The sequence below is a fragment of the Zootoca vivipara genome, chromosome 6 (assembly GCF_965207765.1).
Source record: "Zootoca vivipara chromosome 6, rZooViv2.hap1.1, whole genome shotgun sequence".
In the NCBI taxonomy this organism is placed as follows: domain Eukaryota; kingdom Metazoa; phylum Chordata; class Lepidosauria; order Squamata; family Lacertidae; genus Zootoca; species Zootoca vivipara.
Genome location: NC_142589.1, coordinates 49,725,514 through 49,735,546, shown reverse-complemented (window position 1 = coordinate 49,735,546; position 10,033 = coordinate 49,725,514). Strand labels below are relative to the sequence as shown.

Sequence of the window (10,033 nt, the reverse complement as noted above, 5' to 3'; positions counted from 1 at the left end):
AAGCCTCAACAGGATCATTCCAAGAACACTTCTCCAAGGACCACTGGCTTGCTTAGAAGATTGCAGCCACAGCAAAAGGGTGCATTGATTTCCAGTCAATCAATTTATAGCACAAAATTAGGCACTTAATTGCTACCCAATTCGCCAAATGCAGTGTGGATGCTTGAGGTTTTGCTTCTTCTGCAGGGAAGTACTCGGCACTGGTTATGATGTGTATTTGAGCTGGGCAGTTGTGATTCTGTCCCAGAATTGATTCCTGTTCTTCACATAGCTGCCAAGTTTTCCCTTTTCTCGCGAGGAAGCCTATTCAGCATAAGGGAAAATCCCTTAAAATAAGGGATAACTTGGCAGCTATGGTTCTTCATGGAATGCGTTTGTGCACAATCACTGGTCCTTTGCGGCATGGTTGTAAACCACTGACTAGCATACTTATAGCAACTAGACCTATCTAGCCATGTGTCCTCCAAAGGTTTTGGACTACAACTCCCACCATTCTTATGGAGGCAGCACTTTCAAATCAACTAGCAGACAAAGGGACAGAGCAGGGGTGTTTGACCTGCAGCTGAACAGCCTATTTCCCCCACCACCATCAACAAGATGGTCTAGCAGCATGGTCATCTTATGCTGGGGCTGATGGGAATTGTAGTCCAAAGCATATTGAGGGCAGCAGGCTGTGTAGCATAATGCACAGAGATCTTTTGCCACTAACAATCCTCCTGAGGCACAACCAACTGCAGGCAACATAGCATTTTTTAAAGTTACTATTTGGAGACTAAGTGCTAGAACACTAAATGAAGCAATGGCAATGGGCCATTGACTTTGCCAATCTATTTTAATAGCAAATAGTATAAAGGCACCAGTGTTTATTTTTGTGCACTGGCCTGATTAGATTTTACAATATGACTATCATTCAAGAGAGAAACAGTTAAAGAAATGTCACGTGGATGAAATCAGGGTATGCACAGTTGGGACAAGCAGCCCTAAAGATTGGTGATTCCCCATCCCAATGATCCCAGCTGCTTGGTGCAACTTCTACGCCCTTTGCAGAGGCACCATCTCTTTGCCTTTGAACTCCACTTGGATGAGGTAAGCAGAAACTGCTTCAGCTGGATTTGCCGATTCTGCATGGCTTCAGCAACCACCTGTCTCCCATCCCCTAGGAAGATTTTGCCCAAAGGAACAGCCTGTCTGTTCCCTCTGACTCATCACTAGTGCAAGTCAGCAAATGGCAGGCGAGACAGTAAGATTTTGATTCTGGAGCAATGTCAAGGGGGTCACCATTAGTCTGCATGCAAAGGACTCTGCCAACTTAGGGCTTAAGGTGCCTGAATGCCAAAGGCTTCACCAAACAGAGTCAGGATGGTCTGCAGCACAGGCAGAATCCTGGGCCCCTAAGCCTATAGCTTTGCAGGCAGATAACCAGTGCCTGGTGTGCAGCTCCTGGGGCCAGTACAGTCAGACACCTTCATAGGGCTGTGCTGCCTTCTTAGGAGCAAAGTCCTTCCAAGATAGTAGTTTTATTTGAAGAGAGATCTCTGGCTTTGGGGAAATTTGAAACCCAACACCTGCTGGCTGTTGCTGAATCCTGCTCCTTGCCCACAGCTCCCTTTTTCCACTTGTCATTTCCCACATCAGAGAGCGCCTTTAAAAGGGAAGACCCTTGTGCTCATGCATTGCTGCTGAGCAATAAAAAACCCCTTTATTCTCTCTCCTGCACATGAAAGAGCCCCTACCCAGCAGGCACTGTCTGCCTCTTAAGACATGGGCAATCTGACAAAAGGAGAGCAGGGGCATCCCAGCTTGGCTGGCCATCTGTGGCTGGCTGCTGTCCAGTGGGTGAAGGGGGTGGGGAGGGGCCAGGAAGTGAGAAGCTGCTGAGATGGAGCTGCCCTGTGAGAGTCGCAGCACCAGATAGGACAATTAGTGCCTTGTGTGCATCCACAGGCATATCTGCTCCACTTGTTCTGGCTAACGGGGCTCTTGCCTTGTAGACAGATTTAATGTTGGGACAGTGAGATTCTTCCACTTGCCCAGATTGACCCATGCAGTCTGCAAGTATACCCCAACAACCAGCAGGCCCCAAGAAGAGAACCGAGCAAGAACTGTGGCAGAAAGGAGCAGGTGCTTTGTGTCTGCAGGCTGGGAGAAAATTGCTCCCTCTCCAAATATGGTGACGAGGCAGCAGCTCCAGCAAGGAGTTATCTTGAGTGGATTATCCAGAACATTGGCAGGAGATAGAACCACCAAGTTCTCAATGCTGCAATGCAGAGGAAAACTGCCATTCTGTTCCAGGGATTGGCGACAACTGAAGGTGGGTCTGGCATTGCAACAGGAGGGACGGCACCTAAAATTATCAGCATGTGGAAGCTTTTAGTTATTAAAACCTCCACTGCCCTGAAAGGACTTACCCTCCTGAGTCTTTTAGAGACCAATCTAGGACTTGACACAGAATAAAAGCAAAGACAGTCACTTCTCAAATCTCTCCACCTAGGGAAATCCACGGCTGCTTCACCTGGGGGCAAGACCCTCACAATGCCCCCCCCACTTCTACACCATTAAAACTCACAGCTAACCAAGGTTTGTGTACTTACCAGTCTCCCCACCCTAGTGCTGTGAGTCACTTGGAGCATAGCTGCCAAGTTTTCCCTTTTCTCGCGAGGAAGCCTATTCAGCATAAGGGAATTTCCCTTAAAAAAAGGGAGAACTTGGCAGCTATGACTTGGAGACATAAAAGGGCTATTTTTTTTACTAACTGCAGGAGCTGTGAGCTTTTCCTTTTTTTACTGGATTGAGTGTGTTTTTGCTAGGGTTCCTTAAAGAGGAAATCCATGTGAGCTACAAGAGCTCCATAGGTCACCACTAGTCAAGCAGTCAATGCAGAAACCTCTTCGTCCATGTACCTTCAACACCCCAAGGTCTGACAGAAGGCAAGCCTTACAACGCAAGGCCCTAGAACTGCCCGTGATTCTGACCTTTCAGGGCTGCCCCTCCATTAACCAGTGTACCTTACAGAGTTTAGAAACACAACAGCAACACCTGCTGGAAGTAAAAGGAACACCACCACATGCATGCTGGAGGCCTGTCAGCAGGCACTGCTGCAGTCATGGTGCTCTCCTTAGGATGAAACTAAGGGAGGGGGCTTCTGTTGCTGTTCTTCGAGCTAATCTATTCTGGTCCAGCCACAACATCAGCCAGGTACACAATTTAGTGTTACAGCATTTACAGTAACGGCTGCACAACTTCCTCACGTGTGTGTGTGAGAGTGGAAACATTCTGGCCATCTCTAAAGCAATTTGTGATGTTTTGGTTGATCCTAACAAATGTATTAGGGACCCAGGTGGCGCTGTGGGTTAAACCACAGAGTCTAGGGCTTGCTGATCAGAAGGTCGGCAGTTCGAATCCCTGCAACGGGGTGAGCTCCTGTTGCTCGGTCCCAGCTCCTGCCCACCTAGCAGTTCGAAAGCACATCAAAGTGCAAGTAGATAAATAGGGACCGCTCCGGCGGGAAGGTAAACGGCGTTTCCGTGCGCTGCTCTGGTTCGCCAGAAGCAGCTTTGTCATGCTGGCCACATGACCCGGAAGCTGTCTGTGGACAAACGCCGGCTCCCTCGGCCTCTAGAGCGAGATGAGCGCCGCAACCCCAGAGTCGGACACGACTGGACCTGATGGTCAGGGGCCCCTTTACCTTTAACAAATGTATTAGCCTCCTGCCCACTCTTGGCTTTTGGTCTGAAAGACCAGCCAGCAAGACTACCTGTGCTGAGTACAGACTGTCAATAATCCTTCAGCTCAGAATTCTGGTTATTTTAGGTCACCCATTTTAAGCTAAGTGGAGGAAGTGGGTTGGACTGGATGGCCCTTGTGGTCTCTTCCAACTCTATGGTTCTAAGTGGAAGATAAAGGGCATCACATGACAAGCTGAGTGGCAACTCTACCCACACTTGCATTTTGACAGATGGGGAGTCATGGGAGCACCTCCACTGCTTGAAACTCAGAAAGGGCAAAGGGTATGTTGCACCGTGAATCTCTCCCCACCCCCCTTAGAGAAGGGGTAGATATCCTGCCGTCCTCCAGATGTTCCACAGCTGCAACACCCATCCTCCCTTATTGGCCATGCCTACTGAGGCTGATGGGAGTTCAACAAATTATGGAGTCCCCTCCCCACAGAGATGAGCCTGCCACCTTCACTATAGTCTCAGGGAATTATGAAGAAACACCTCTTTTGATACCAGAGATGTGTGTTTGGAGGACCCACCCTATTATTGTGACTGTAATTTGCATTAATTGCTTTAATACTGAATTGTCAATTGCTGTAACCAACCCTTGGACCTGGTGAAGCAAGGGGAGTAAGTTTAGTAACAATATTTGTAAGGCTGAGGCTGCTGGAAAGCGCCCCCCCCCAGGAGGCCACTTTGCCCTGATTTCCCAGCCCCTTCCTTGGACTGATGCCACCAGCAAGGGAAGGCAGCCAACCTAGTCCCTTGTCAAATCTCCCTAGCTTTCCGCTTTCGCCTTTCCTAGAGAAGCTTCAGATGCAGCCATTCCCCTGCCCACTTTACAGAAGTCATTAAAAGCACCAAGGCAGAATTTTGTTTTTCAAGGGGGCAAAACATGCTCCCGGTTCCCTTCATCAGCTGTGTGCACTGCACTGTGAATTTTCACACCACATGACCAGGAAAGAGAAAGGGGATTCTACTGAGGTTTATGCCCAAGAAATCAGATCTGACAGTTCAGAACTTTGGCTACCATCCCTCCTTATCTCCTTGGCACTCAAGCAGGAGACACACACTGACACTTGACAATGAAGGGGACAAGGCAGGCCAGGTACAATACCACAGGGAATCAATTCACCTTCAGGGGAGCCTGTGATGCATAAGGCCTCCCTCAGCATGCAGTAACCAAGAACAGCCTTACAAAGAAAATCAAATATTTAATAGCAGCTTCCAGAAGGGGAGGAGCCCACACATATTTGGAGCATACATGAAAAAAAGATATGAACAGCAAAGAAGAAAAACCACTGGCATCCGAGGGGGGTGGGGGGCACAAGGATCTCAGAACTGCTCCAACAGAGTTGTCTGCATGCAGTCAGGATCAAGCCCCATAACTCAAGTTTGCTCTGGAGTTGATTTTAAAGTGCAAGCTTGATCGTGCCTCATCTCGCTCACACAAAACAATGACATGGTTAGTTGTCCTGTGTCCCAGCATTTTAGATACCAACTTTTATTAAATAAAGTTACCCTATGTAAATCAACATTAAATTTTGTTTTTAATTAAAAAAAAACCTCTTCCATCTCTCTTCACAGTGTCTCTCTCAGCGTGTTTACCAATGTGACATCATTGCTGCAGGGGGAAAGATGCAGAGAAAGACAAAGTTATTCAAAAGTTCACATTCATTCAAAGGGCATTCGGATCTCTCTTATTGCAGCAATATCCCTCACCAGCAGGCTCTCTGCCTGTGTGTGCATGTGCATGAGACAAGAGATTTGTCCAAGGCCCCCTGCTAGAACACAGCTGAACTGACACCTGAAATCCAATTTCCCAAGGCTCAACTTTCATAGCATTCCTTCTTTAGAACTCACTCCTTAGAGAGACTCACCTTTAGGCACCAGGTGCAGACCTTTTAAGATCAACTAGTTTATAGGTTTTAACATTGGGACATTTATCTGCTCCACTTTGTTCTGATGCTATATTGCAGCATATGTTGTTTGAATGTATATCAGTTGCTCTGTGAACCTGACAGCTAAGGAGATTATGCTGCAAGCAGCCATCTCTAAGTTTCCATGCAGTCCACCCATAAGGCTCTCTTACTCTCTCTTGGCATCAGTTGCCCTCACTTCCAGCAGCCATGGGGAACCTCCAGCCTGTGGGCCTAGTTAGGCCCCCAGACACCCCTGTTTGGTCCATGAGGCCATTTTGACCAAGCCATGTCCATGTTTCCTACCGAGATAGGACTCCAGGGAAGGGGCAGGTAGAGATGTAGCACCAATCAGATTAATTGGCAGCAGCTGCAAAGCTGCATGCAAAACACTGTGCCTCCCATGGCTTCACAACTCAGGCGATCAGCTGGTTGTTGGGGCTTTCTATGCACATTGACTTCACAAGGTCAGCTGAAAGTTGGCACTTTACAGGTTGTGCCTTTGCTCATCCTATTTGATTTCAAATTGTGTGGGCAAAAGTGGGTCATTCGATGAGTCAACAGCCAACCTGTCAGACTTGGCTTGGGGAGGGTGGAAGATAAAGATGCATTCTTGCCCTCCAAATCCAGTGCTCCACTCCAACCGTCTCTGCTCCCAAACTAGCTTAACAAGCACTTTCTGAGAGTGCAAACTCCTGCCCCCCCCCCATCCTCCAGCAGCTGCTCACCTTGGCCTTGTTCTGGACTGGGATATAAAGCTTGAACTCAGCAGGAAGCTCATCCTCAGAGTAGAGTCTGTCAGAGAAATAAATTCTGCGGATGCGACAGTTTGCGTGGATCTGAAAAGTGAAGCATGTCCAAGAAGGGTGTTTCAGCAGCAGTCATTTCAAAGCATCCTGACAGCTACCAGCCCACCCCCCCCCCAAACCAAATGAATGCTATCCCATTTTGCTATAAACCTAATCAGCTAGGAAGTCATTTTGGTACAGTCTCAGATTTGGGTTTTATGACAGGTAAGAAATTTTATATATAAATACTAACATACATATATACAATGCATGTGTTTCAGAACAACCTCCGAAGAGAGATCAGGCCCAGGGATAAAAGAAAACAGTCAAATCTGCTAATTGACACTTGTGGGCCTTGAATTTCCAGTGTTAACTCTGAATGCTGATCTCCCCCATGTTAACTGAAGACCCCAGCAGTTGCCACTGCTAACTATGGAGGGACTTAAGCAGGGACCCACAATGGCTCTTTCTTCACAAGGCCAACCACGCAAATCAGCAACTGAAATGCAAGTGTCACAGCTGTCAGAACACACAGCTCCTTACCTGGACTCGCAGGGTTTCAATGTAGTTGGTACCGTACGCTCGTCGAGTGAAGTCAGAGAGGTTGAACTGGATCTGGTTCCAGCCATCGTCCAGGCGCATAGGCATGGTGCAGATGAAAGGCTTGACGCGGGTGGTGCTCTGGTAATTGCTGGCACGGAACCGTCGGCGCACATTTTTATCATCTAACACCTAACACAGAAAAACACACCACTGTTGGAAAACGGGGGGCTGCAGATGTCAAGCCTGCAGTCCCCTAACCTTACTGACAAGAATACTAGGCAGTCTGCCTTCAGCTCCCCTGGAGGGAGGGGCCCGCAGAATAAGCAGTGTCAGGCTAGGCAAGGACCTGACTGAAGTGCTGGAGAGGAACTCTCCCAGAAAGGCTGAACTGAGGGTTGGAGTAACAGATGGATCTCAGAGACTGAGTACCTCTGAGCAAGTCACCTTTTATACAATAGGAACAACCATCTCATGATTTTAGATGGGAAGACCAATGACTTTGCCCACTAATGCTGTCATGTTCTGGACCTGCTGTGTTAGCTCCATGAACTAACCTGTACTTCAAAGGTGAAGTATTTCTTCAGGTTCTTGATTATCATCACCAAAAAGGGTAATTTGATCCCCAGCGTCTTCTTTGGGTCAGCAGGACATGTGATGTATGTGGTACTGTGGGAGAGAGAAACAGAATGAGCAAGACTGCATGACTTGCAGGAGAAGCAGGGCCTACTGAGAGCATCTCATCTCTCAAGGCTTCAAAATTCAGGTGCAGGATCCACATCAGCAGAATCCATTTGTTTGAAATATTTCTACAAGCATTTCAGGATTCTCTAAAAGCTTATATACTAATATTTCTGCTTCCCTACGGAGCAGGATTGGGGAAACAGCCCCAGGGACCAAATGTGGTCCTCCAACCTTCTCATCCAACCCTTGGAACTCTCTCCAGGCCACAAACCCTCACTGACCCTGCTCCGCACCCTCCTCAAGCACCTTTCCCTGTCAGGAAAGCATCCTATGCATTATATGATATGCGACAATACCTCTTCCCTGCCTGGATTGAAAATTGAGAAAAGCTTGTGTTGAAACTCTTAACTTTTGCATGGCTGGAAGGTATCCGGCTCTACTAAGTCACCTCTGTTGGTATGCCCAGGTTTACCTCTAGTAGCCCCTGGAAGTTTACGCACCATGGAACGCAGCTCTCAGGCTGAGAAAGGTTCTCCATCCCAGCAGCTGTAGGGAAAGCTCCTGCCACATGGGAGACTTTCTGGCCTGAGGGCCACATGCATCCAGCCCATTCAAAGCATAACAACAGATAAATTGCCACAATGGGCTCCTCCAATCCCAGACTCATCATTACCAAGGATGGGAGCAAGGAGCTGTTTCCATAGTCACTATACACTTGCGTGGTTTTGATGGCTTCTCAGCTGAGAAAGCTCCTAATCTCTGTGAGGAAACTGGAGCTGGGAATCAATCCCATGATGCTTTTCAATGTCTAATTCTCAATGGGACATTAGGAAAGCATAGACGTGGTTCCTCTTTACCTGACATTGGTCCCTTCAATCTCCAACACCAATGACTGAATATCATTATCTGTAATTCTTTTGATGTGGCCATTCCGCACCTAGAAGGTGAGAATGAAATAGGACATTACTCAATTAAGCAGATAACTTTCTTGCTTCAAATAGCATCTGAAATCCCTACCAGGAAGACACACTTCTGAATTAGAAGTGCAGGCTTCATCCTGTTCTCACAATGGCCAAACATATTCCCATGGAAAGCCCACAAGCAGGACATAAAAACAACAGAACTCTGTCTACTTGCAGTTCCTAGCAACTGGTACTATAGTGGAGGCAGTATACAACCACTGCAGCTAGTAGTCATTGCTATACTAATTCGCCATGAATTCAGCTTAATCCTTTTTTAAAGCTGCCCAAGTCAGGGACCATCATTACATTATGTGGTACAACTCCCACCATCCATTACCACTGGCCACATTGAATAGGCCTGATGGAAACTGGCATCCAAAACATATGGAGGGCACCTAGTTGGGGAAGTTATGACCTAGAGAGTAATCTGCTTAGCCACTGAGGGAAATAGGCTGCAAAGCTATTTGGTCTGATCCAACAGGGCTCTTTTCAGCTGTAGTAGGAAGGGAAAATGAGGCTTTCTGCTTCCAGTCAATTGGAAATGGGACCACCAGGCATGAAGCACTGCTAGACCACCCTAAGATGTCAGGGGCCCAAGGGACAGTGGAGGGGCTTCCAAAGAAATGGGGCTACAAACGAGGAGGGAACCCAAGAGGATCTCTCCCCAAACAGGTGCCCTCCAGATTGTTCTCCCATCAGCCCCAACCAAACACAGTAATACGACGCTGGGGCCGACGGGAGTTGTAGTCCAAAAGAGCCCGGATGTTCCCCAGAACTGGCTCGGGCTTCCTTCGAGCATGCGAAGCCTGAGCGAGGAAGCGAGGCTGGCTGGCTCCGGGGTTCTCCCTGGCGGCGCCACAAGCCCTGAAGAGAGCCCTTGTAGGCCAACCCTTGAAGGCCAACCCTCTAGCAGCCATGAGGACTAGAAACCCTCTCGTAGAAACGCCCCCCAGGCCAGGTAGGCCAGGACTAGCTCCCTCCGCCACCTTCTTGTCCCAGATCTGCAGCGGTTTGCTCCCGATGCTGTAGAGCACGGACAGGAAGCCGCTCTGGAACGTGTTCTTGAACATCCCGCCGCCGCCGCCGCGTCGCGGGTAGGGAGGGCTCGCTCCGCCGGGCGGGTGAGAGGGCGTTGGGCTGCCTCCTCAGCCGCCGCCGCCGCCGCGCGCGTCTCTCGCTCTTCTCAGTGAGTCCTATGCGGAAGGACACATGCTCCCTCTCACTGTGCACTTCGTCCCCGCGCGACTGGAAGAGCGCTCCGCCAGCCAGCTAAAGCGAGGCTCAAAGGGCCAACCGGACATCACGCCGAAGCCACGCCCCCCGTCGTTAAGGGACGGACTACTTTCCGGACGGGACTAGTTGCCGGCCTCTTTCTCGCTCTCTAGGCGCCGTGTGTTGTCGCGCAGCTCGTGCGCGTTGCCTGG

The 10,033-nt window shown here is 48.9% G+C and overlaps 1 protein-coding gene across 1 annotated transcript; it reads right to left on the bottom strand.

Annotated features, from left to right (window-relative positions):
* Nucleotides 1-4,910: 4,910 nt before the first annotated feature.
* On the bottom strand, nucleotides 4,911-9,806 carry CFAP20 (cilia and flagella associated protein 20). The gene is made up of 6 exons (XM_035120878.3): nucleotides 9,596-9,806; nucleotides 8,505-8,584; nucleotides 7,521-7,632; nucleotides 6,967-7,155; nucleotides 6,364-6,474; nucleotides 4,911-5,340 (listed from the first exon to the last, which is right to left on the bottom strand). The coding sequence occupies exons 1-6, from the start codon at nucleotides 9,677-9,679 to the stop codon at nucleotides 5,335-5,337; spliced, it is 582 nt and encodes a 193-aa protein (XP_034976769.1). The 5' UTR covers nucleotides 9,680-9,806; the 3' UTR covers nucleotides 4,911-5,334.
* Nucleotides 9,807-10,033: the final 227 nt, after the last annotated feature.

Coding starts and splice junctions, on each gene's coding strand:
- CFAP20 (XM_035120878.3), bottom strand. CDS start 9,679: ATGTTCAAGAACACGTTCCAGAGCGGCTTCCTGTCCGTGCTCTACAGC. Junction 8,585..9,595: donor TGCAGATCTGGGACAAGAAG/GTGGCGGAGGGA, acceptor CTCACCTTCTAG/GTGCGGAATGGCCACATCAA. Junction 7,633..8,504: donor ATTGAAGGGACCAATGTCAG/GTAAAGAGGAAC, acceptor TCTCTCCCACAG/TACCACATACATCACATGTC.